General features: G+C 45.9%; 1 protein-coding gene across 2 annotated transcripts; it reads left to right on the plus strand.

The window, feature by feature from the left end:
* The first annotated feature begins 272 nt into the window (after nucleotides 1–272).
* On the plus strand, nucleotides 273–27316 carry NPTXR (neuronal pentraxin receptor). 2 transcript variants are annotated; one of them, XM_053406650.1, is made up of 5 exons: nucleotides 273–1121; nucleotides 22478–22694; nucleotides 23367–23611; nucleotides 24627–24806; nucleotides 25680–27316. In XM_053406650.1, exons 1-5 carry the CDS (start codon nucleotides 492–494, stop codon nucleotides 25902–25904), a joined length of 1497 nt encoding a protein of 498 aa, XP_053262625.1. In that variant the 5' UTR covers nucleotides 273–491; the 3' UTR covers nucleotides 25905–27316. The 2 variants fall into 2 exon arrangements, with proteins under 2 accessions (XP_053262625.1, XP_053262624.1); XM_053406649.1 differs by having other exon boundaries at nucleotides 387–1121; nucleotides 22481–22694; nucleotides 25680–27208.
* Nucleotides 27317–27443: the final 127 nt, after the last annotated feature.

A 27443-nucleotide genomic window follows, 5' to 3' on the forward strand; every position in this document is an offset into this window, starting at 1 on the left:
GAAGAAGTGCTCCCAGGGCGATTGCTATTTCCCTCCATTCCCCGCCCCAGTGTAAAAAACATGCCTGCTGGATCGTGTGTGTGCGTGTGTGTGACAAAGAGAGCGAGAGAGAACTGGTGATTCTTCGAGGCAGCACCAACAGCGCCCTTCCTCCGCTCCTCCCGGCGCCTAAAGGGTTACGAGGCAGCCGCCGGAGGGGCCCGGAGAGGAAGAGTCGATGACGTCCCCGCTCGCGCTCTCCAATCAAGATATAATCAACAGCCTTGGTTCAGGTGGCAGAAGGAAGCCGGGGCTTCTCCAGCAGCCCGTCCTCTCTCTCTCTCTCTCCAGCTCCCCGGCTCCTCTCTCCCCCACCTCGTGCCGCTTTCCCCTCCCGCCCCTTTTCTCTCTCCCACCCCCGGCTCTCCCCCTCGGGGTGCCGCTTTCTCTTGGCTGGGGTCGCCCTCGAAGCTGCCACCCTGAAGTTTCTGGTGGTGCTCCTGGCCGCAGGGATGCTGGCTTTCCTTGGTGCAATCATTTGCATCATCGCGAGCGTCTACCCTGCGGCCGGCGGCAAAGGAGCTCTCCAAGGTGCTGACAATGGCTCCAACGCCGCGGCCGCGGCCCTCCTGCCCGCCTCGGGATCGGCCGACAAAACGCTGGGCGCTCTCCATGGTGCTGGAGAGAGCCCCTACGGGGGCTTCTCGGCGGGGCCCCACGACGCCCTGCTGGACCTGCTGGCCAGCGCCCGGCCGCAGCAGCACCAGCAGCTCTTCAGCCGCTTCCTGTGCACCCCGCTGACCGTCGAGTGCCCGTCGGAGGGGAGCCCGCAGGGGGACAGCCCCGGGGCGGCCGCCGCCAGCGAAGAGCTGCTCTTCCTCCAGAGCACGGCCGAGCAGCTGCGGCTGACGGCGCAGCAGCAGAAAGACCAGATCCTCATTGACCAGGAGACCATCCGGGAGCTGACCACCAAGCTGAGCCGGTGCGAGAACGGCCTTGAACTTAGTTTCCAGGATAGCCCCTCCGTGTGGGGCGTCCCCAGGCAAGACACCATGGGCGACCTGCCCTGGGACTCGCCGGCCATGATTCAGGAGCTCGAGGAGGCTGTCAGGTCGCTGAAAGATAGGATCGACAAGATAGAGGTAAAAAATGAAAACGCACCGCCCTTCGTAAGCCAGTTCCTTTTAGGTTCTCCCTCTCCTTTTCTATCCCATCCTTTCGCTTCCCCTCTGCCTTATGCACACGTTACTTTTACCTCCTTTGCTGTAATCAGGAGTTATATTATCAGGCACTTAAAAGCCTACTCATAAGCAGTGGTTAGGGAGGGGAGACTCGCAAGAGGGAAACCAAGATCTGCTAGGAAGTAACTGCAGCCCCACTTCCAGCATAGCAAGAGGACAGATCGCAACTTCATCTTGCTATAATAAATTAACTTCAGGGTAAATACTGCAGAGAAGATGATGGGCACACATACCCTCAGTCCCAGGCAGGTTTCTCTCCATTATTACTACTGCATCTCCTTGTTCATGCTCTCTCTCTCTCTCTGTCTCTGTGTGTGTGTGAGTCACACACACATTTTATCACACACATTACCAATATTTTTAATTACCTCCCCCTGCAAGACCATCACCTAAATTGTGTATGGGAGCAATCTTTCTCCTGTAAGGATAGGCTATTAGTTTGTGATCAGTCATGTTCCCCTCTACTTCTGCCCATAAGGTTGTTGTTTTTAAATTGCGTTTTAATAATTCATATAATTTAATCGTAGCTGTGGTGTATTCTGGTAAATCGCTTGGCCTTAACTGGGTAAGATGTGTGTGTCTAGGTTTGGGACTTGGGGTGGAGAGTGACTGTGTGTGTATATATATATATATATATATATATATATATATATATATATATATGTATATGATGAGGGGATGATGAATACAGTGGTACCTTGGGTTACAGACGCTTCAGGTTACAGACTCCGTTAACCCAGAAATAGTACCTCAGGTTAAGAACTTTGCTTCAGGATGAGAACAGAAATTGCGCGGCGGCTGCGCAGCAGCAGCAGGAGGAGGCCCCAGTAGCTAAAGTGGTGCTTCAGGTTAAGAACAGTTTCAGGTTAAGAATGGCCCTCCAGAACGAATTAAGTTCTTAACCCGAGGCACCACTGTACTTGGCTGTTGCACTGAGCACATACGTGTGAGTTGCATTCTAGTACTCTCTGTAAGCAATCTTTTAAATGGCTCACAAACATTACCTGTTAAAGAAATAGGCTATGTACAGAAATGTGCATACAAGCAGGTGAACAAACAGATATACTGAGAAAAAACAAAAAACAAAAAGCCAGATAGACACATGCTTGGGTCAGATTATCATCGCACACCCCACAGCCATTCTGTCCCTAACATCAGAGCACATTTTCTTTCTAGTCACATTTTAATTAATTCTCAGGAGACAGAGTTTTCTTCTCTTCTGTTGAAATACTATATATTATGAAAAACCTGGGGGCATGTTACATATTAGAGCACCTGATAGTAGAAGTTTATGAAATTTGATACTGCATTAGGGGATCCAAATCCTATTCGGTTTTGCTTTGAACTAATTATTGCTTTAATTCCCCACGAGCATACTCCTGTCTCTGTGTTATTAATTGCTTAAAACATTAATTTTATTATTTTCATGCCGCATTGCTTGATATCCGTATTCCCACCAGTTACTCAGATTAATAAAGGCAACAAAATAAATTCTGGGAAATGGATTCAGTTATTGTTTTCTTCTGTTCCTGTTAAGAACTCTATTAAAGTCAACGACATAGTTCTACTCCAGTGTCAACTCCTGCACTGCACATGGTACTACTAGTAGGCCAGTGTAAAATGCTTGGTGGCTCTGCCACTAGGTCATTTTGTCTTTGGTTTTTAAAAATCACAATATCTCGAAAGTTGTTTGATGAAGCTAGATATTATTTCACGCCCTTGTGCATTCAAGATATTGGCCCTAGGGCCTTCTCCCCCCTCCCACACCACCAGGATTCTCTTATTACTTATCTTGGAATCCTTGCCCCAGATTTCTGCCTCCTGCCTGATTACAGATGGATGAGAGCAAACCTCACACAAAGAGCTACTGCTGATGTTTCCCTAGAGAGATGTTTTCTGCTTTACGGCTGCGTGAGAAAGGGAGAGGGAGGGAAAGAGCTTTGAACTCCCATGCTCTGTGGATGTGCTTTGACTAGCTGATGCTGAGATCAGGGTTCCTAATCAGAGAGGTGCAATTTGCTCGTTATATTATTTGCCACTGAGTGCACACTCCCAAAGGAGTGGAAGCCAATCCCACCTTTCTGATGAGTGAATTCATGTCAAGGATATTGGCAAACACATGCTTTTATTGCTTTCACAGTTTACATTTGTGGGGCTGCATGTGTACCAACAGAAAACTGTGTGTGTGCGCTTCTACAGTAGGTTCACTGCTGTATTTTTATGTACATCTGCAACCAGCCATACAGTTTTCTCCTTTAGCCAGAATTTAATGCTGGTGCCCAGGCTGAATCTCTGGTTCAGAGCCTCTTGTGGTCCTGGATCCTGGCAGAAGTTAGCAAGACACTGTTTGTACCCCTGCTTTCCGTTATACATCAAGGTGGTGGTGGTTGTTGTTTTAAAAAAGCAAAGTTTGGATGGTTAGTACAGTGGTACCTCGGGTTACATACACTACAGGTTACATACGCTTCAGGTTACAGACTCCGCTCACCCAGAAATAGTACCTCGGGTTAAGAACTTTGCTTCAGGATGAGAACAGAAATTGTGCTCCAGCGGCGTGGCGGCAGCCGGAGGCCCCATTAGCTAAAGTGGTGCTTCAGGTTAAGAACAGTTTCAGGTTAAGTACAGTGGTACCTCGGGTTAAGTACTTAATTCGTTCCGGAGGTCCGTTCTTAACCTGAAACTGTTCTTAACCTGAAGCACCACTTTAGCCAATGGGGCCTCCGGCTGCCGCCGCACCGCTGGAGCACGATTTCTGTTCTCATCCTGAAGCAAAGTTCTTAACCCGAGGTACTATTTCTGGGTGAACGGAGTCCGTAACCTGAAGCGTATGTAACCTGTAGCGTATGTAACCTGAGGTTACCACTGTAATTAAACACTGGTTGAACTTCCAGGCTGAATTCCTTTTAGAATTTGTGAGATCTGGTACAGTATAGTCATTGGGTAAAGTCATAGCCTGCCCAAACATTCATAATTAACGGTAATCTTCAAAAGCCCTCTTCTCAGTGCCCCACCCTAACCACCACCATTTGAGATAAGGCAGTAAACTACTGGAGATAGAATCTTCTTGGTCCTTACACCCAGTTAATGGAACACTCTCTCCTCTAAGAAGCTCATCAGATGCTAACTTCCATTCCTTTCCAGAGACAGTTGTTCTCTAGATGATTTGAACCATAGCTCACATAAGTCGCAGTCGGGCTGCATTAAGCAATGCACCTCTCTCTTGGATTCCACCTGGCCAGCTTGTGAGCTGGGCTATATGGATGGGTATATTCAAAGTTCAAGATAAAGCCATGCTTGTTTGCTATTAATGACCATGCCTATAGCATGTAAAACTGTTGAACTCAAGCATACACATTTCTGCCATTCACTTTTACAACAGTCCTTTCGGAGCCCCAGTCTTTCAGATCCAAGTGTGATAGGCTGTCTTGTAGAGCTGCGTTTTTGACAGTGAAACAGTTAAAATATGTCCATGGCAATCACTAAGAGGCAGCACTGATAGTTCATTCCTTTCAGACAGCACTCTCATGCAAGATCCCTTAATGGTAGAAAGCTCTGGTGGTTCATGTGATTGATTTGTCTGCAGAGTGTCTAGAAGAAATCTGACAGGCACACATTGTGCAGAATGCCCATGCCCATGTCAATCATGCTAGAGGTGCTCTCCTCCTGGTATTAGGGTCATTCTATGCATGTTTATTTAGAAGAAAGTCCCACTGGTTTCAATAGAGCTTACTCCTAGGTAACTTATCATCACCATTTATTAAATTTCTTTACAGGATTGCAGTCTAAATGGGTGCCTGATAGGTGGATGGTTCTGCCTCAGGGCATGATCCTTTGGCACCTTCCAATTCTAAGATTCCAGGATCTTTGCAAGTCATGGCAAGTCAGGTTATTGCCATTCCCAACTAATATTTCAGGGGGAAAGCAATGAACAATGCCTGACCCAGTCAACCACAGGCAGAGCAGCTTGTGCAGGCATTGTGCTATTTTAGAAATTTTGCTATGAGTTTCCTCATGAGATGCTGAGAAGGGTTCTTTAACTGAAGAATTCAGAAAAACAAAATTCAAGTAAGTGAAACACTAGTTTGATTTTCTTTTAAAACAGCCTCTTAATAACAGGCCCATAGAGCCAAATTTAAACACATTTAAGTTTTTTAAGGGGAATTGAATGCATGATTGATTATCTCCCGCTGAAATCAAATGGAATTAACACTACTAAACTTTCACTGGATTTCCCCACAGACTTTTATTTGCATGCTGACATACGTTAGAGAGCATCCGTTGATTCTGCAGAAATTTGAGAAGGGATTTCAAATAAGATTATTAGTATAATCTATGTGTTGTGTTATGACTGTGAGACATAACAGGATTTGGGGGAGATTTATCAAATACCTATTAAAGATTTTGGATCTTAATTCACACTGAAGTGCTCCAGTTTTTATGACCCAGGTCATAATCCCAGATCAATGTGGTTTATGGTAGTAATGACTAAACCCCTTAAGGACTCACCTGAGGTCACAATCCAGCTCAAATTAGATGTGATGGGCTAAACCATGGTATACAGGCAGTTGTGTGTACCTTTCTTTTTAGTGAAAAGCTGGTTTGGAGGCTGGCATCAGGAGTGAAAGAGCAGCAGAAAGAAGAGACGCTTAATTCTCCACCCCCACCCCACCCCCACTTGCCTGCTCAAAACTGCCTGTTCCGAACTGGGAACCCCAAGTTTTGTTACCCACCAGAGGGAAAGCTGCTTGTGGATGGCTTTTGAGCAGACAAATAGTGAATGGGTTAACCAGTCCTTCCTCCCCATTTTACTCTTGACTGCAGCTTCTGAGACCGCTTCTCAGGGTAGGGGAGAAAAGAAACAAGCAACCATTACTTTGATTAGTTATCCCACCGAAAGCCGTAAAACAGAACATGCAGCACAATCCTAACCACATTTTCTTCGAAACAAATCATACTGAGTTTAATTTGCTCACTAGCCTTTCTTTCTTTTCTGTCCTCATTTTTCACCCAGTTGGCTCCCTGCTTGCAGCCTTAATTGAGACTATCTGAAATCCCATTAACCATGACTAATTTCTGCTGGTTTCTTCTTAGAGATTAGCATCTTATTTCTGATTAGGTTGATACTAGGGTGACAGTGGGCAAGTAAAGAGTCCATTTGGTGCACGTTTCAACAAAAGTTTGCATCCGGTGTGGTCCTGGGCTTCCTACAGACACAGGGTTGTATCCAGCTAAGTCCTCCTCAAAGTAGACCCATTGAAATCAATGGAGCTACCTTATTCGTGTCCATTAATTTCAGCGGGTCTATTCTGAGCATGATTACAACCAGATACAACCCGTATTTAGGAAGATAAGTGAAATGAGCTCTTGCCACCCTCCAGGGTGAAAGCTGAGTGAGCTTTGGAGAGTCAGGAGTCACTAGCAAGCTATGCATTCTTTGGGTGGGGTTCTTTCCAAGTGCCTCGTATGATTATCTAATTAAAATTGTGCTTGTTGCTTTATTTGTTAAAAGCTCCCATCTCTTTTATCTCCACTGACTTGCACCCCCCCAATATCCTTTTTCTTGCTCATTCATGATTTGTGCTTATGAGGCTATCGCAGCAGTTGCACGTGATCCTGCTTTCAGTACAGCTTGTGCCTGCAAAAGATTTGGGCTGGTCATACCAGACCATTTCCATTCAATGCATACTCTGCAATGTCCTGCTGAGATCCCATAAAGGTAAAGGTAAAGGTACCCCTGCCCGTACGGGCCAGTCTTGACAGACTCTAGGGTTGTGCGCTCATCTCACTCTATAGGCCGGGAGCCAGTGCTGTCCGCAGACACTTCCGGGTCACGTGGCCAGCATGACGAAGCTGCTCTGGTGAGCCAGCGCAGCACACGGAAACGCCGTTTACCTTCCCGCTAGTATGCGGTCCCTATTTATCTACTTGCACCCGGGGGTGCTTTCGAACTGCTACGTTGGCAGGTGCTGGGACCGAGCAACGGGAGCGCACCCCGCCGCGGGGATTCGAACCGCCGACCATGCGATCGGCAAGTCCTAGGCACTGAGGTTTTACCCACAACGCCACCCGCGTCCCTATAACATACCACAAATGTTGAGATCCCATAACATACCACAAATGTTCTGGTATGTTTCAGTCCCAGTTTTGTAGTGCTTAGAACCTCTCCAGACATCAATAATATGGTAGCACTGGGGACATCATGGTAGCACTCCAGACATCAATAATATGGTAGCATCACAAAGCAAGCTAAAGCAGAATAAATCCATCACTAATGCAGAATACACCTGCAATAGAACACCAATGTGGAGGGGCCAGCCAATCTGACTTCTCCTCAAATAATGGGGTGGGGGACACACCCTCTCAAAGCTCAATTCTAGACAGAAGGCTACCTATGTCTCACAACAACTGTAATAATAATAATAATAATAATAATAATAATAATAATAATAATAATAATAATATTAAAACCCACCCGCCCTGGCCAGAGCCAGGCTCAGGGTGGCTAACACCAGTAAAATTACAGTAAAAACATAACAGGGAAAAAATGTAGCCTCATTTTAAAAGTAGCCCATAGATCAAAACCATAAGGGGAGGGAAACATAAGGGTCAGACTGAACAGCTCTGTCTTGCAGGCCCTGCAGAAAGATGTCAAGTCCCGCAGGGCCCTAGTCTCTTGTGACAGAGCATTCCAGCAAGTTGGGGCCAGTACTGAAAAGGTCCTGGCCCTAGTTGAGACCAATCTAACCACCTTGCCACTTAGGACCTTCAAAATGTTGTCATTTGTGGACCTTAAGGTCCTCCGCAGGGCATACCAGGAGAGGCGGTCCCATAGGTACGTGGGTCCTAGGCCACATAGGGCTTTAAAGGTCAAAACCGGCACCTTAAACCTGACCCTGTACTCCACCGGGAGCCAGTGCAGTTGGTAAAGCACTGGATGAATGTGATCCTGCGGCAAGGGCCCTGTAAGGAGCCTTGCTGCGGCATTCTGCAACCGCTGGGGTTTCTGGGTCAGCTTCAAGGGCAGGCTTGCATAGAGCGAGTTACAATAATCAAGCCTGGAGGTGACCGTCGTATGGATCACTGTGGCCAGGTCAGGGCGAGAAAGGTAAGGGACCAACTGCTTAATATTGCTTAATGTGTGTAGATTCAGTCCATTAGATTCAGTGCTGAATTTATTCATGTCCATCTTGCCCCCATGATTGAGGGGGCCCGGGGCCACATGACACCACCACGCTGTGTGTGCACGCCCTGTAGTGTGCACACATGATGGCAGCATGCCCTGCAGTGTGCTGACATTACTCATGCACATCACGGGGCATGCTGATGTGTCGTGCAGACAGCCTGCGGTGTGCGCGCGGGGATGCCACAGAACTTGGAGGGGACCTTCACTGAAATCTGGGGGGGCTTGGCATAGATGGCACGCCTGAGCATGTCTGTACACAATTTTGTAGTTCTGACCTCTGGGCAGAGCTTGGTGCTGGAGTGGCATGTTCCATTTCAATGCTTCAGGCAAAACAGGAAGTGCTGTCCTGCCCTGCTGCCCCTGTTGCTGCTGCCTACATCATCTGCCCTGCCACCACTGCCTTCACCGCCTGCCTTGCCGTCTCCACTGCTGGAGGAGAAGCAGCATCAATTTTGGGTGAGATATTGTGCACATTGTAAGATCTCAGGCGATTTCAGTGAGATTTCAGCCAAACTCAGCAAAATCTCCGCTGAAATTGGTACTGATGTAGGCAACGCTTCTCCCTCACTGCTGGAGACAGCAGGGCAAGTGGGGCATCCATGGGAGGGCCACCTTGGGGGCTTCTGCCACCTGAGGCAGTGGCCTCACCCCATCTAATGACTGGGCCGGCCCTGACACTAATTTTTAGAATGGGGTGGGATGAGAGAGACCTGTGGCTCTGCAGAAGTTGCTCACTTTAACTCCCATTGCCTTTGACCCTTTGGCTGATAGGAACTGGAGCCCAACAAAATCTGCATGGCCACAGGCTCCTAAACCCTGCTGTAGAACAACCCTGTAAGACTTGACAGTATTACTTATTATCCGTAATCTTTAGACCAAACCGTCAACATAAGTCACCATTATTATTCCCATAATATGACTGAGGTGAAGAGATGGTGGCTTTCCTAAAACCGCCTAATGAGTTTGTGGCTAAGCTGAGATTTACCCAGGGGCATCATGTTCTTAATTATCACATATTCTTATCACATCCCACACTTTGCAAGCTCTGTTAAGCTTCCGAAACTCCAGCACATTGTGTGACTGAGGAACAGTTGAGGGAGTTGGATATGTTAAGTGTGGAGAAGAGAAGAATATGAGAGGTGATATGAGAGCCGTCTTCAAATATCTGAAGAGCTGTCACATGTAGGAGGAGCAAGCTGGTTTTCTGCTGCTGCTGCTGCTGCTGCAGGGGGCAGGGCCCGAACCAATGGGCTCAAATTACAAGAATGGGGATTCTAACTAATCATTAGAAAGAACTTCCTGATGGTAAGAGCTGTTCAACAGTAGAACGGACTACCTTGGAAGGTGATGGACTCTCTTTCATTGGAGGTTTTTAAAGAGAGGTTGGCTGGCTGGCTATCTGTCAGGGATTGTTTAGCTGTGATTCCTGCATAGTGGGGGTTAGACTAGATGGTCCTTTGGGCTCTTTCCAACTCTACATTTCTGTGATTCTATTACTATTTCAGCTACCAGGGGAACCTCTGCAAAGATGGGGACAGGATGCATCTCATAAGTCCCCAAATGATCCACAACAAACCAATAAAGCTTCTAACAAGTTGGGCATGAGCTTGTGAAGCAGTCTTCTTTTACCTTAGCTGGTGAAAGTCTCAGACACTGGATTTTCTGATGCTTTAATAACTGACGGCTTTTGATCTCCTTAGATAAATGTGTGCAACTGACAATGAATGAAATTAATCCCATCTAAGTAGACTCACACAAGGGACGCGGGTGGCGCTGTGGGTTAAACCAAAGAGCCTAGGACTTGCTGATCAGAAGGTCGGCGGTTCAAATTCCCGCAACGGGGTGAGCTCCTGTTGCTCGGTCCCTGCTCCTGCCAACCTAGCAGTTTGAAAGTATATCAAAGTGCAAGTAGATAAATAGGTACCGCTCTGGCGGGAAGGTAAACAGCGTTTCTGTGTGCTGCTCTGGTTCGCCAGAAGTGGCTTAGTCATGCTGGCCACATGACCTGGAAGCTGTATGCCGGCTCCCTCGGCCAATAAAGCGAGATGAGCGCCACAACCCCAGAGTCGGTCACGACTGGATCTAATGGTCAGGGGTCCTTTTACCCTTTACCTAAGTAGACTCACATATTGCAAAAGCAGAGAGTGCTTTTCTCTCCTCCCCCCTGCTTTCCCCCCCACTCCAGACGTTGACATTTCACATGATTAATATTACCTGGCATCTTTCAATCTTTCTGATGGCTTGGCAGCCAAGAATCATACACAAATCCCCACACCCCGCCCTCGCTTCAGCAGATGGGAAATTATGAGATCACCCAACAGCTTTTAAAAATATGCATTCTGAACATTTTCCTCCTCCCCCCGTAAATATTCTCTGATAAATACCACCCAACCCACATTGGTTTCAATAAGATAATTGGGCAAAGGAGAGAAAAGGGCTTTAGGCCATGAGATCTGGAGAGCTCAAAACTCCCTGGTGATTTACAGAGCAGACTCAGCTGAGGGTGAAATATCTGACATGTACCATCCTCATCAAGGTGCAAAAAGCTTTCCAGCTTTGCTTGGGGAATTCAGTCTCCAAACATTGCTCAATCCCTGGGCAATTGTTATGTCTGAATTTGCAAAATCACACAGTCAGTTCCCATTTGCCCAGAATGCTGGGATTTACTAATAATCTCTCTGCTGGAAATACAATGGGAGCTGCTGGGTGTACATTGTTACCTGCCAATTTGGCTCAACTCATAATAAGAGCATCTCTCTTTGTAGAAAGTGGTACACTTCCATGTCCATCTGAAAAAGGTGAAACAAGCTTCACAAAGGGGAGTAATTAATTGACTGCCAGTTAAGAAATAGAAAAGCACTGGGAATAGATTCTATACCACCAGAATTTTTGGAATTTAATGTTACCCTGTGGTCTCTTCTGCTGGTAGCTGTATTTACATATACAGTGGTACCTCGGGTTGAGTGCTTAATTCATTCCGGAGGTCCGTTCTTAACCTGAAACTGTTCTTAATCTAAAGCACCACTTTAGTGAATGAGGCCTCCTGGTGCCACTGTGCCACCAGAGCACGATTTCTGTTCTCATCCTGAAGCAAAGTTCTTAACCCAAGGTACTATTTCTGGGTTAGTGGAGTCTGTAACCTGAAGCGTCTGTAACCTGAAGCGTATGTAACCCGAGGCACGAGTAATAGGACGAGTGCTGAGGCTTGGATCACTGCAGTAATTGTCCACATGTTGGCTGCTGCTCCTACTTATTTCACTAGCCAACCCTATCACCTACTCTTTCTGTAACAATCTCCACTCTCTTTATACTTGGCCAACTCCATCCTCCTTCCCTTTACACCTCACCAAACCCCCTTCCTTCCTTTTACTCCTTGGCAAATCCTACCACCTGCCTTTACACCTTGCCAAACCCACCCTTCCAGCTCGCCTAAACTGCACCTTGTCTTACTCTATTGCCACTTCCACCCTCCTTGGCCTCTGATCCTGCTGTCAGAGACCAAAACAACAGCATCACTGTTAGAAGAAAAGCAGTAGAGGAGCAAGATGATTTCTGACTCTAAGTCACCTACCTCCTGCTCTGTCATCCTGCTGCCATTTGTGCAGCTGCCTATCAGCAGCCATGTAAACTGCAGCCTGACAACATCCTTCTGATTTTATTATACAGACAGAAAGGCTCTGAAGCTTACCCAGCAAATTATTGCCCAATTAGTTTGTTATGTGTAATTGGGAAACTTTATGCAAAGCGCCTGCATATTAAACTAACGAGTAATAAGAGGAAGCCATTTTGGCAAATGAATAAGCAGGGTTTAGGCAAGGTATGTTAATAAGCTCCTGTTCAGGCTTCTTTTCTTGATTGCTATATAGAAAGAGCAGGTACTCATAGTGTATGAACCAAAGTTTGGTTTTACGAAGCCATGATAATCATATGCCTACCCTGAAGGCCGCAAGAGCCTTTTCCCAGCCATACAGACTGTGAGATAAACATAGGCATGAGCTGTATCTCTTCCTTTGAAGATGGGTGACTGAATGGTTTACAGTTCTCTGGTAGCAGCACCAGAAGGGCTCCTTGACAGCTGAATTTTGGTTATTCCCTGTTTCAAATAAAATTAAGAAAAATGAAATAATTTATCTCTGTGACACATTGAAGTCTCTGCTGGAACAACACAGAATGTCTGTTTAATTGGGAAATAGCAATCTTATTACCTTGAGACACTTATATTTTGGGGTACCTTTTGATGCAACATACTTCTTGTTCAGATTTTAAGCATTGCCTGTCTCTCTGATTAAACTGGAAAGCAGCTGTTATGAGCTGAAACATGGAGATATAAGATATGGGCTCTCTAAGGTTGTGGTGAGTGATGTTTTCCCTTGTTGTCTGATAATTGTCCAAGTGTTTGCCTTTATACTCTGTATTTGCTACATTAGAAGCTTATTTTTATTTTAACCAGTATTTTCATCCCTGTTTAGAGACAGAAGCCTTTGTTTTGGGCTGCTAGTTTAAGAAAGTACAGTACAATATTAGCATCTTCTTAGGTCTTCTTCCAAGCTCAGGCAGAATTTATGGCTTAGATTTGATAAGAAAGGCAAATTGCAACGAAAGGATGAGAAACAAAGAAGACACAGAATTTTGGTAGAAGTCAAGGAGAATCTATCAGAATGTGGGAAAATGTTTGATGTGAAAGAATTTTATATTAGAGAAATACCGGTAATATATTAATATAATAATAATTTATTATTTATACCCTGCCCATCTGGCTGAGTTTCCCCAGTCACTCTGGGCGGCTCCCAATCAAGTATTAAAAACAATACAGTGTTAAATGTTAAAAACTTCCCTGAACAGGGCTGCCTTCAGATGTCTTTTCAAGATAGGATAGCTACTTATTTCCTTCGCATCTGAAGGGAGGGTGTTCCAAAGGGCGGGCGCCACTACTGAGAAGGCCCTCTGACTCGTTCCCTGTAACCTTACTTCTCGCAATGAGGGAACCGCCAGAAGGCCCTCGGCACCTTAAGAACTGGAGCATTTTATTGGAGAGTGGGGAGGACACTTTTCTCACTCTGAATGTTGTCTTACAATTTTTAGCCTACGTGGTTAATCTTTATTCCCACAACAGCACCTTCCCTGAAGGTGTGCTAGCTTGGGAGATAGAGAGTAGATCTGTGCTTTTTGCATTTCTTTGGGGAAATTTTCTGTGCTAAGAGGGGACTTGTACTGTCAGGATAGATCTCATAGAGCCTAGATTTTTCTTAGGGTTCTCTTTTTTAAATTTTTTTACCTAATCCTCATGGATTATTTTTGCTCGAGAATCTTCCAGTGGAAACAGGTTGACCTCACCACACCAAGTCTGGTAGATATGGACCTTTGACTCATTATTCCACGAAGCCCATTGTCTCTTACTTTAATATCTTAAGTAACTTTTCCTACATTGTTTTAGAATGTCTTTATAAGAGAATGAAACTTTCCTATTGCTTTTCGGTTAACAGGACTGTAGGGAGGTTGTTTAGAAGGATAATTGTTTTCTTGTATTTCATTTTTCGTTTATAATTTCTTCATATATTTCCTTTGTTTAGTGCTCATAGTAGCCTCACAGTACTTGTTTCATTTATTAATGTAAGCATTTTTATATAGTTAGCTTTCATTACTATTTACAACTTTCCACAATTTGCCAATAATTTTTAATGAATTTTCAATTCACTTTCTTTTGGTGTGATTCTGGGCCTTTGGTCACTAGCCATAAGCTCACTGGAGCAAATTACGTAATATACTGTAATCTAAATTTATAGATCATTCTTTCGTTCTAAACCATTTGTTGTTCTATGTTTGCTGGCACTGGGGCAGAGCTGGGGGGGTGTAAAACCACAATGTAGACTTGAAACATCAGCCTCCAATGGCATGTTTTGGGTGCCATTAAAGGGCAGTGCTTAGACCTGCCCAAATTGATTCAGCTGTCAGGAAAAGCAGGGAAAGTTGATAGAATTTCCCTTGCAGCTATCATGAAGGGAGAAGTAATCTTTGGTGGCATAACACGAATACTTGGAATATGTAGGCACAAATCTTGTTCATCTCCTTGGCAGTGTAAGAGCCAGGACTGTAATTCCTTAATAATGATAGGAAATTGGGGTACTGGAGAGCACAAGGAAGAAAAATGAACTGTACAGGAACAAGAAATTCAATTAGTAAGGGCAATGACAGAAATGAGAAAGGGAAAAGAGAGATTACAGAGACAGAAAACAGAATGAGATGGGGTGGAGGTAAAGAAGCCTTTCATTATTCGATGTAGGACAGATTGCCTTGACGCTAACAAGAGTAACAAAAGCGAAAAACCCTTTTTTCTATTAACAGATGGAGTCATACATGAAAAACAGGGACATGGCATTTAAATCCAGAACTGGAACAATCAAAGGGTGCAGCAGACAGTATCTCTGCACCCTTTGTCAAAACCAGCCAGACTCCATGGATCAGAAAACCTTTCCAGTCGCTTGGCAGCATCAATAGCAAAACAAAAAAAAGGGAGAAGGCAGGTCCAGGCCACCAGCAGGCAACACAATTGAACCATCTGCAAACATGAGCTCTTATCAGGAATCATGTCTCCCTTTGCCATTCCCAAAGGGAGGGCAGGGATAATGACTTTTTTTATCCTTCCTCTTCATCTGTCCCTGTCACTGCTCAGTTCTCCCAATTGTCTCTTTTCTTTGTGGATCTCTCTATTCTCTACCTGGATGGCATTTGAACAGGCCACATTCTGTGCATCTCATATCCTGCAGGGAAAAAGCCCAGATGTAATGGGGGCAAAAGCAAAGCAGAGCGAAGGTGTGTGTGGAGACCCAGAAGCATCTCCCCAGTGGCCAGCTAATTTAATACAATGAGGAACAGCCTCTCGGGGACACAGCATGAGTCTTGGGCGTTGAGTGAATTAAAACTAGAACAGTGCCGCTCACCAAAGAAACCAATCCAGGGTTCGAACCAGGCAGGAGAGAGCCAATGACCTCACATATCTCTTGTTAATGCCGATGATTCAGTTGTCATAATTGCAATTGAAGCTTCTTCTTCTTCTTTGCTCCCCACAGAGGCATGGGGATAAAGGAGCACAATTGCCCTCCTCTCGTTTCCTGATGAAGCGTTTTCCTGTTAATTCTCTCTTTTTGGAAAGGGCACCATCCAAGCCCTTTTGTTCTCCACAGTACACTCCATGCCTTATTTTCCCTACAGAGGCGATGGTTTGGTTCCCACATCACTTTTGAAAACCTTGATATGATTAATCACAAAAGTGTTACCTGAAGCGTTCCTTGATTTTAGAGAACTGGAGGGGGGAATTCAGCCAGTTTCCATGGGTCCAGGAACAATGCAGCTCTTCATCTTAGTAAGATAGAGTTGGAGTGAGTGGAAAGATCATCTAATGGCACCCAACTCTTGCTGAATAAAAAGCTTGCAGGTTTGTCTTTATTCATTCAGGGTCAAACAAGGCAAAACAAAGACCCAGGACAGGAACCCAATTCAGTAGGAAATTGGGTCCCCCTCCACATTGCGTTGCTTAAAATCATAGAATTGTAGAGTTGGAAGGGACCCCAAGGGTCTTCTAATTCAGCCCCCTGCGATGCAGGAGTTTAACAGCTAGAGCTGAGAGCTGGCTCACAAATACCTGCTCAGGAGTGGTCTATTTGTGTGCTGAGCAGTGTAGTGTCAGAGCAGTGAACTTGTGTGCACTCCCTGCAGGATTGCTCTAGTCCTTCATTATTAATTTAAATGTTCCCAGACTGAGCTCTGGTACGTAGAATAGCTTGGAGGGCTAAGCAAATAAGTTCTGGAGCTAAGCTCTGTAACCCCTGAAAGCAGTGCAAAATGTCTGGAAAGGGGCTCATGGTGAATGAACAGTTGCAGCTCCTATCAAAATCGATAGCTGTTGCAGTCACCCTGTGCCTTCTGATGATGTGGAAAGGTTATGGATAAGCTCATGTGTGAACAAGGATTATAGCTTCCTCAGAGTCTCAAGGCCACTTCATACATCACACACACTTTTAACATGGGCATCGAAGGAAACAGAATGGTATGTTAACAGATATATTAGCAAAGTACTTCTTCACACAGCACATAGTTAAACCATGGTCCTCGCTTTCTCAGGAGGCAGTGATGGCCACCAATTTGGATGGCTCCAAAAGAGAATTAGACAAAGTTATGGAGGATAAGGCTACCAAGGCTACTGACCATTATGGCTATGCTCTCCCTCCACAGCCAGGGGCAATAATGCTTCTGAATACCAGTTGCTGGAAAACACAGGAGGGGAGAGGGCTCCTGTGCCCAGGTCCTGCTTGAGGGTTTCGTATGGGCCACTGTAAGAACAGAATGCCAAGCTAGATGCACCATTGGCCTGATGTATCAGGCTCTTATCTTCTTATGCTCTGTCTCAAGCACATTTGGGAACATGGTCTGAGGACATGTGGTGCTGTTTCATTGTTAAAGTGAAATAGGTCTATCCTGGATCTTCCAGGATGGGAATCTCCCTGGGAACTCCATGTAAACTGCCCTGAACTTCCAAAGTTAAAGTGGAGATGAGGCTAAAAATGAATCAATGTGCTTGCAGCATCCACTGCTCAGCACACTTACATAACCAGCCCTATAAATGTTACATGCAGCATAACAGATGCCAAGCAAATCCAGATAATTTCTCTTTTACTTGTTGAGGGCTGCTTCCCATCTTACAGGAAAAACAAGCTCCCATTTGTTCACATGTCTCTGTGCCACATATATGGCAGGGAAGCGTGTCACTGAGAATGCACATGAGCCTTGGGCAACTGCGTCTCCAGAGCACATCTTTACTTCATGTGTCAGACATATGTCTCCATTCCACACGTAGCAGTGATCACAATGGAGACACACAGCGGTCCAACAGGACTGACTCTCAGGAAGCTGCAGCCCTGGTTCACACATGAGCTCATGAATGATAGTATCCTCATACTCAGAAGCCTCTGGGTGATTGTATAGCAATAGATGCTGACAGCTGTTACAGTCATCAACTAAGAATCTCCTTCCACCAGACTTCGTCACTTCCTTGGCTCACCCACGGTCCTCCAGCTCTTCTTCTTCTTCTTCTTCTTCTTCTTCTTCTTCTTCTTCTTCTTCTTCTTCTTCTTCTTCTTCTTCTTTGTAAACCACTGAGGTTTTTTACAATCAAGTGGTGCATAAATTATGTGAAATGAATAAAGTTATTCTTCCTCTTCTTCCCCCTCCCCTTCCAGTGAGCTCCTATGGTGAACCACAACATAGAGCTCAACTATCTACAGCCAAGATCCTCATCATGCAGTGCAGTCATGTTCATGTAGATTATTCAGGCCCTCTGCTAAAACAGCCCTGGTAGGACACCAATACTACCTTCTTTAGGAATTAGGTTGGTAGCTACAAAGGATAGGACCTTCTTCATGGCTGCACTGCAGTTGTGGAGCTCCTTCCCCTCTGAGATGGTTTTGATTTTGCTACACTAAAGGGTTTTATGGTGCTTCATTCCCGATTCTTAACATTGTTTTAATGGATAGAGTGTTCCATTGAATGTGTAACTTGCCTTGGGCCCATGGAAGTGAGAAGGACAGGATAGAAATGAAACAAAGCATTTCCCGAGTAACCATAGTTGCAAATCTAAAAGGTATTTAGAAAGTTCAGCTGGGAAACTAGGGCAGACATAAAAGCATCTGGAAGGCAGCAGGCAGCAAGCGACTGACACAGATCACTTACATAAAAGCAAGATAAACAGGCAACTGAGGAAACTGTGTTACCTGGATTGAGAGGCGAGGGCAGAGAAAGTAAAGCACAGTTGACAACGCAGGCTGGTTCTGAACTAGCACGTTTTCCCTCCTTGCCACTCAGCTCACCTGAGCTGGTCACACTCTCAGATGGCCTCTCCCCAAGTAATGAATTAAGCTGTGATTATCTAGAGGCCTTTAGCGCAATGACCTCATCTCAGGCCAATTTGGGAGTGCAAGAGCTGAGCATGAGTTTGTCTTTCACATACACATTTCACACCAGGGAGCCTCTTCTTCAGGTGTACATTTTGGGATTCCTAGAATCAAAAGGGTGAGCATCCAAGGAGCACGGTAAAATCATGCTGAGATGGGGAACCCAATAGTTTTGTGGGTATCCTCTCCTGATCTTGACAATAAGTCTGCAGGGTGGGGCAGAAGTTACAGCACCCCTGAACATTTCAGGTGAGCAACTTTCTCAGAGTGGGCTGAAACCTTTTCTGCCTCCAGGCTCACTGCCTCCTTTGTGGAGCCTCAGTTTTGCAACCTGAGTTCCCTTTAGAAAGCTCCACCACCATAACAGACAAAACACGGTTTTCAATGGATGTACCCTATTAACTTATGAGGAATTACAGGCAGGGGGGCTGCTTGCTTTTTCACTTGGCATAAGAGGGAACACAGCCTGAAATAATGATGAGATAAGCAGCCGTAGCAGTAATTAGGAGGCAAGGGCTCTAGGAGCACCTCATCAAAGGGCAGAAATGTGGTGGAATAATAGGCCTGTTTCCTTTGATGAGCTTTCGCTGTAATAAATGAGCACAACAGGGAGTCCTCAAAGACGGAGATCTCCCCCAAACCTTTTGGCTTTCAGGTCTCTCCTCTCACACAGGCTGGCAAAAAGGCTAAGGTTCGTCCTGATGGCAACAATGAGGAATAGGCAATGACTAATGGCCTGTGAAATGTCACGGGGAGGAGAGAAGGCCCCTTCCCCCTTGCCTCTCCTCCCTTGCTTCTCTCCATCCCTTCTCTTTTGCTCTCTCCTTGCCTTGCACGACTACTTGAGTCATGCCTTCCTCCTCACCTCTTCCTTAGATCATGGAAGCCTCCTGACTCCCTTCTTCCACCAAAACCCCCAAACACAGCCCAGGAGGAAAGGCAAGCTCACAGCCTGGAAAGCACACAATTCCCCTCAAAGAATCCTGGGAACTGTAGTTCACCCCACAGGGCTACAATCCCCAGCACCCTTAGCAGACTTCCCAGGATCCTTTGGGGGAAGTCATGAGCTTTAAATGGCCTTAAAATATATGGTGTGTGTATACTCCCAGATAGGCTCTCTGAGCACAGCTTGCTTACCTGCTCATTGGTCTGTTTGCAACATTTATATATCACTCAGTGTTTTCTGGGCAGTGATCTATGTGGTTTTACAAGTCACAAAAAATGTAAGCTTTCTTTCTCCCACAAATGACACTTGATCCAGAGCAGTGCTTTTCTCAAGCAAGCAGGACCTTCTGATCAGGCAGATTTCCCTGCCAGCCAACCCAGGACTGTCTTTGGAGAAACAGGAGGTGCCATTTCAGGGGTGCAAGTGAGTGAAGTCTGCCTGTTGCCTCCTGCACGATACCCGCAATGAGGTTAGGAGGCGCAATCCTTGCCTTGCCCCGGGTGCTGGCAATGCACGGTACGCCACTGCCATAGTGTAAATGGTACAGTGGTCATTTCTATCCAAAGGCATGGCTGTTTGTCTTAAAGGTTGATGGGGTTTGGGTGTGTTGAAAGAATGCACCTAATCCCAGCATGGAAACAGCACTGAATTCGTCACACTTGCCAATGGTGGACAGAACACAAACCTTTAGCTTTAAAACCTGGGATTCCCTTTGTGCAAGCGCCCCGGCAGGTTGGCATGGGCGGACAGTAAGGAGGACTTGCCTCCAGCTGTGGGTGCTGCTCCCTGCCGTAGCTGTGTAATACCTGCTGTGACCTCTCAGCACACAGACTCACACAGTTCGTAGAGCTCTAAGAGGATTACAGAACTACTATGTAATGTCAAAATGACAGGCGTTGCCTCGAAGCGGCAGAAAAAAGGCACACTTCTTCATCCTCATTAGGGAAAAACTGTGATCCCGTTTCTCTCCATGCCTGACTGCTCCTTTCTTTATTTTTTACGAGAACAGTGTCCTTTGAGAGAACGGAGTCCCATTGACTCATTTCTCCATATTGAATCCCGTGGAAAGACAAGGAAGAGTCATTATACAGACACGTTCCATGTTGTATAAGAAAACTCTTCAAGGGAGAGATACGGAGTTTGTTTGTGTTTCGAGTGATGGTTGCTGACTTTTACTCTAAATCAAAGCTTCCAAAGCAACTAAAAATAAAACCATTAACAACAACAGCTTCTTCCTCCAGTCTCTAAGCTGTATGAAGCTATTTTGTATAGGCAGACTAACAGCCCATCTAGATCAGGATTGCCTTCTCTGACTGACTCTGAGGACTCACTCATCACCTGCTATTACGTGACCCATTTAGTGTTCGCTTCTGCATTGCTCCTTTTTCGTAACATCTAGATGGGGTGTCAGAAGTTGAATCAGGGTCTCTCTCTCTCTCTCTCATAGATGGGACTGTTTTCTGTCTCAGAAACACCTGGCTAGGCTGGACCTGTCTGGTTCACCGCAAGGGGCATCAGTGCCTAGACAGAAAGGTTCTTGGTTTGAGTGACCCAAACCATCCATTTAAAGCACATTCAACACACATTTAAAGCACACAACTTCCCCCAAAGAATTTTGCGAGTGGTTGCTGCTCCCTCACAGAGCTACAATTTCCAGCACCCTTAACAAACTACAGTTCCCATGATTCTTTGGAGGTGGGGAAGCGATGTGTTTTAAATGTGTGTTGGATGTGCTTTAAATGCACAGGGTGGGTGTGGCCTCTGAAGGTACTTCCAGACAACCTGATTATTGACTATTCATCCTGATTTGTTTGCAGGGAAGTTAGACGACATTGGTAATTCATTCTGGTGCGTTTGCAGGATACGTTAGATGACATTGCACCAAAGCAGCATTTCCCCTTCACTTTCCTTATCACAAAAAGTCTGATCTTTGGGGGGAGAAGGTTTGTTGCACAAGAATTCTCTATCAATGGTAACTTCAGTTTAAATTTACCAGTATATGATAGAATCATAGCTGTCAACTTACAGATTTGAAAATAAGGGACCAGCAGCCTCGAAAATAAGGGATCAGCAGCCAAAATAAGGGATTTTGCTTAGCTTATACAGAAATCTAGCACTGATGGAGCCATGCTGCTTTTGCTGCGACTGACTGTGTTTTGCAGGGGGTTGGACTAGATGATCCTAAGGGTCTACAACTCCGACCAAAGAAGAGTGGCAGACAAAGCTGATGAACGATGTCTAGATGGCAAAGCTTACAGGCAGAATTAGAAACCAGGAAGAGGACCTCTTTATTAAGGATGGGGAAAGTTTATAATTTAGTTGAAAAGCTATTGTAAAGAGTTACATACATTGGTAGGATTGACAGAAAACTTGTAGTAAAAATTTGAACTATGGATGGACAAATGATTTATAAAAATAGAGTTATGAAAGGGATGCAGAGGGGAAATCACTACATTAAGATGCTGCACTGGTTGGAGGGTATGCTAAGCAGCACGTCAGGGCTGCCGTTGTCCTGGCGTGAGGAGTTCCATCAGCACTTCCCCGCCCGAGAGAGAGGGGGGAAGGAGAGAGACTCTCGCCCATGACGCCCACGAGCCCGGCATGAGGTGGTTGCAGCACCGCAGCGGCCGCTGAAGCACTGCCCTTCTGCGTCCCTCCCCATCCCCTCCTCTTCCTCCTCCCTCAGGCTGCCTCCTCAGCTGCCGCCGCCGCTACCTCCGGCTTCCCCTGGCAGCGCGGTGGAAGTCTCGCAAGAGAGGGGCTGCCTGCCTGCCCACTGCCACCCGTCTCCTCACGACGCGTCCCTGAGGGGGGAAAGGGAGAGACGGAGACACGGCAGCTTGTGCGCGCGCTCTCTCTCGTGGTAGAGGACCTCGAGCTGCTGCTTCCCTCCTGAGCCGGGCGAGCATGAAACCTGAGAAATTTAAGGGACATCATCAATAAGTGACAGCAGCGGGACATGGTGCTGGGATAAGGGAGTTTCCCGCCAAATAAGGGACGGTTGACAGCTATGGATAGAATCCCACCCCAAAACAGCAATAGCCTGGAAACACCCTGAGAACATGGCCCTGTTTTTCTTGCTGGGTTAACATGTTTTGCCTGGATACTTTTTGTGTGAGATATTACACACACACACACACACACACTGTTTCCCATATATCATATATCTTTCCTTTGTGCACAGCAGGATATTCCAGCCCGAATGAATGCTACTTCTGCTCCTGTGCCAGCCCAAGAGACAATCCATAACAAGATGGAAGAACTGGAGGAGCAGATCCTCTCCAAGATTTTAGCTCTGGAGAAAGACCGGTCATCTGTCCCCAACAACCACGACTTGCAACAGCAAGATGTAGAGAAGGAGCTGGATGCCCTCCAGAACCGGGTCACTGAGCTTGAGCATGGTCAGTCCTGGCAAGGAAGAGTGCCAAATCTGAGGGCTCCAAAGTTGCTACATATATGTGATTGCCTGTTAGATATGTATTTCCTGAGTCCATTCCAGACACATGAATTTATGAATGACAAGCATGACAAACTAGCCCATTAGTTTCCCGAAATCTACACAGGGGTAAAAACTACACAATGGCACCCTGCCTCTGAATTTAGAGGTTTCATATAGTCATCATAATATAACTAAGCAGCAGCCACTGGCAAACTTAACTTGCTGAACCCCCTTTAAAATAAACACAGGGAGAGTTAAATATACGCAAGGAATGCTGATACTGCATATTGTGTCATCTGTTTGATCATATTTTATTGGATCTTATACAGTCATTATAAATGGCTTTCAGACTTTTGTGTGCAGGTAAAGCAATATGCAAGTCTAATAAATCAAACTGAGCCATCCAAGCTGCCAGTGATTACCCAATCATTATGCAATGTGTCAATGAGCAGTCAGGTTCATTGGATGACCCAAGTTCAATAACAACTGGAACCCATTTTTGCAATGGTGTTGTTGTGTAGTATTGGCAAGGCCTGACTTGAATTTCTGGAGTCTGTGGTCTTTTGTTCTTCTCAACTGCTGTCCCTGTACTCTTTCTTGACACTCCCCCCCCCATTTCTCTGTTATGCACCAGAAACTACAGCCTTCAACAACCCGGAAGCGTTCAAAGTCACCATCCCCGTACGAAACAACTATATGTATGCGCGGATGAAGAAGAGCTTGCCTGAGCTTTATGCTTTCACAGTCTGCATGTGGCTGAAATCTAAGGGCCCAGCAGGGGTGGGCACCCCTTTCTCCTACTCAGTACCAGGACAATCCAATGAGCTTGTATTGCTGGAATGGGGAAATAACCCCATGGAGCTGATAATCAATGACAAGGTAAGGAGGGAAGGAAGACTTTGTCATGGGCATCTGGAAGACATGCGTACTAACCTTCCTTATGTTGAGAAAAGGCCCCACTCCATTAGAAAAATGACATCAGCTCAGAAAACAAGAGCCAACTGTAATTAATGAATCTAGAAAGATACAGATATATACCGTGCTATTTTTTCTAGAAAAAGAGGTGCCAGAACTCACCACCTCCCTTGTTCTATTACAATGGCAATGGTGCCCACCTGAGAAGTGCTGGAACTGAGTTCTGGTGAGTTCTGGCTGAGGGGAAAAGCCCTGGATATACATGACTCCTTCCTGCTCACTTCTTAGCAGCCTCGTTAAAATGAAGTGGAAGGGAATGGGTTCAAACCAAAGACTCCACCTGGTAAGTACTTTCAGAGTCACAGGTTCAGGACTCCTGGCACGTGCAGCCAAGATTGTGGGGAGAGGCAGTGGCAGGTACATTTCCTTCCAGACAGGGTCATAGTGAACAGGAGACAGTGACCATATTGTTGCTGCAAGCAATGCTGGTGCTGCACTGGTCCCTGTCACCCGAGAAGATGGACCAGCATAGGCTGAAGCATCCCATTGGGTCAGAGTTCAAACTACTTCCAAATTTCAGGCATGGTGCCAGGAGGCTGGAGGGCTGCATGCCCCTGTGGTGGGGGGTGGGGCTAGAGGCAAAAGTGAGTGGAGCAGTGGATGTGATTTTTACCTTTGAACAATATAAATCAGAGGCTTATACCTACACATCTCTCCACCCACCCAGCTAGGAGGAATCATCACATTCAGGAAAGAGCACTCAAGGATGGCATAGACCAGGACTGGGGAAGGGCCTAAGAGAGAGAGGCTTGGAGAAAGGCATTTGTCACCCAATCCTGTTCTGCAGCCAGCAAGAAAGGCCATAATGAGCTCCTCATCAGCTTTGGGGAAGGTGATGCTAAAATACATCAGTGGGAGACTCCCTCCATAAAACTGTTTGCACTGTTCATTTTAAGGCACTTTTCTGTTTTGTTGTCAGGTGGCTCAGCTGCCCATGAGTCTAAAGTCTGGGATGTGGCACCACATCTGCCTGACCTGGATCACACGCGATGGCATATGGTCAGCATATGAAAATGGGGAGGAGCGTGGGGCTGGTGATAACCTGGCATCCTGGCATCCGGTCAAACCTCATGGTGTGATCATCTTGGGCCAGGAGCAGGTGAGTCTAATCCATGTATTGTCTTTGCAGTAGTTAACTTAAACGTAATTCAAGGACCTGCCCAAGTTTTGGGCTCAAAGGAACAAAATTTGACAACTTGGGTATAAGAGATCCCCAGCTGGTCTCTTGGACATGCCACATGTGTTGTCCTTGAAGCCTATAACCACACAGGGATTCTGGTTTGGATTTGCAGTGTGTATTTAATAGAATTGTGGTTCCAAAAAAATGCCCACAGAAATTTCTTAAAATTCTAAGAATGTGTCTGCATGGGAGCTTATTGTGAACTTGGTGCTGCTCTGGCATGCAAGTTTTGTGCAGCGCCCACATGATGCCACCCTCATCCAAATGGCACCCTATGTTCCACCACTGCCCCCATATTCAGTCCAGATGTACAATTTCTACATTTTTGTTTTGATTTTTACTTGGGGGATTTCGGGCAGAAGTGGAGAATCTTGATTAAACAGGAAACTAATATACCGGTACTGTGTCAGAAGATAGTGCTGTGTGGATGTGATGCAAAGCTCGCATTATTGCTTGCACAATAAACTGCTGCATGGAAGCACTTGGAAATTTGCATTTTAATGCAAAAACTGGACATGCAGAAAGTTGCAGAGGGTGGGGAGAGAGCAAAGCTATTCCATAGTTTGCTGTGCCATACTGCTAAGGAAAGATGAGAATGAAACAGGGTCCTGAACTCCTTGGAAACCAATTGACCCAATGTTGTCACTTGCAGAGGATTGGCAGTGTGGCAGGGCCCATAGTTTAGCAGAGCCCATGGAAGGCCTCATATTCAATTTCTTGTATATATTTTTCTTCTCTATCTTATTGGCTGCCCTTTGTTTGTCTGTCCTTTTCTCCAACACGATGCTACAGGATGCATTGGGTGGAAGATTTGATGCCACTCAGGCCTTCGTTGGTGAAATTTCTCAGTTCAACATGTGGGATCATGTCCTGACCCCGGCAGAGATTTTGGGCTTAGCCAACTGCACGGCCCACCTGCGAGGCAACATCATCCACTGGGATGAAAAACTGGTCGAGGTCCATGGAGGGGCAGCCAAGTGGAGCTTTGACGTCTGTGAGGAGAGGATGAAGGCGTGAGAGGTCCTTGTCCCTACCAAAGGAGCATGAAAGCTACTTCCCCTTCCTCCATTCTACTTAAGGAATGAGGCAGCACGGGAGATCTTTATCCCCATACAAAAACATCCTGGAGTCTGAATTGGTCTGGGGAGAGAGCTGCGTGTGTGAGTGTGTGCATGTGTGCAAGGGACAGGGAAACCTTCTGAACTTCAAAGAAAATTGTGACACTGTGTTTTTTCATTGTTTCAGTAAAACTCTTTCTGATTCATACAGTGAGTGGCAAGGCCCTCCAAAAAGACGGCCTGTGTGTGTGTGTGTGTGTGTGTGTGTTAAGGAGCAGTAGGCCATATCCCAACAACAGTGTGATGAAGGCCAGGGGCTGATGTTGTGAATGGGAAACTGTTGGTGGAACTGGTATTGCCAACATTGCTCCCCCCCTTCCCATTTTGCTGGTGCCATCATTGATTTGATAAGGGGGCTCTGATAAGCAGAAGGCTTTAAAATTTGCTTGGTAGTGGCGGTATTTGCCCATGAGAAGCCATTGATTGTCTTGGAATACACAAGCCAATATTCCTTTAGTCTTTGCATGCAACCACCAGGAAGTTCCACTGACTTTTCTGCCTTCTGGCCTCTGATCTCTAGCCTTCACTAGTAAGGCAGCCCTTTGCCAACAGATTCCTTAATTCAACAAAGGCCTAAATTCTAGGTTCGGGTTCTCTTCTCCTTACGATAATCCAACATTCCACCCCAGATACGAAGCCATTTGAAATGCTGTGTGATTTGCACAGTTCTGTTCATTTTTAATGGGACTTATGATTCCAAATTCTTTAACAGCTTTTTTTTTAAAAAAAGAATCCATTGTTTTATACTTTATTAAAGCTTTTAAAGAGGGAACACATAAGTGGCAATCAAAAAATTCTGACTTTCCTACCTAACCCTTTATCTACAGGAGCTGCTCTTCCCCCTCTCCTCCCTTCCTCTAAGGGCTGATTCGCACTTGCATGTTCTTTTACTTGATTTCTTGTCACTTGACGGTGTTATCACTTGATGACTCACAGCTGATTGTGTGAATGGCTTCCATTCAAAAGCATGGTGTTGGAAGAGATGTGTGATATGATAGGGAAGTCTCACTGTTTTTTTGATCTGTGATGACTGCTCCACCCAGGCAAGTCACTATTATTTGGCGATGAAGGCCACATGCACACCATACATTTAAAACAGCCATGGCTTCCCCAAAACTACAGCTCCCAGAATTCTTTTGCAGGACGGCATGTCTATTTAAAGTGGTACCATAGTCCTTTAAATGTATAGTGTCAACGTGGCCGTAATAATCAAACAATGGACTTGCATGCACAAATGAGCTCTAATGCTACACAGCTTCTTAATGGATTAGGCAACACAAAATTGTATGAGCAGGTCGACTCTCCTGCTGCTGACCCAGTGGCGTAGCGTGGGGGGTGCAGGGGGGGCCGGCCGCACCAGGCGCAACATCGGGGGGGGGGGCGCTCGCACTCGCAGCTAAAATCCACAGGTTAGGGGGCGCAAATTACTTGCCTTGCC

The sequence above is a fragment of the Podarcis raffonei genome, chromosome 10, assembly GCF_027172205.1.
Source record: "Podarcis raffonei isolate rPodRaf1 chromosome 10, rPodRaf1.pri, whole genome shotgun sequence".
NCBI lineage: Eukaryota > Metazoa > Chordata > Lepidosauria > Squamata > Lacertidae > Podarcis > Podarcis raffonei.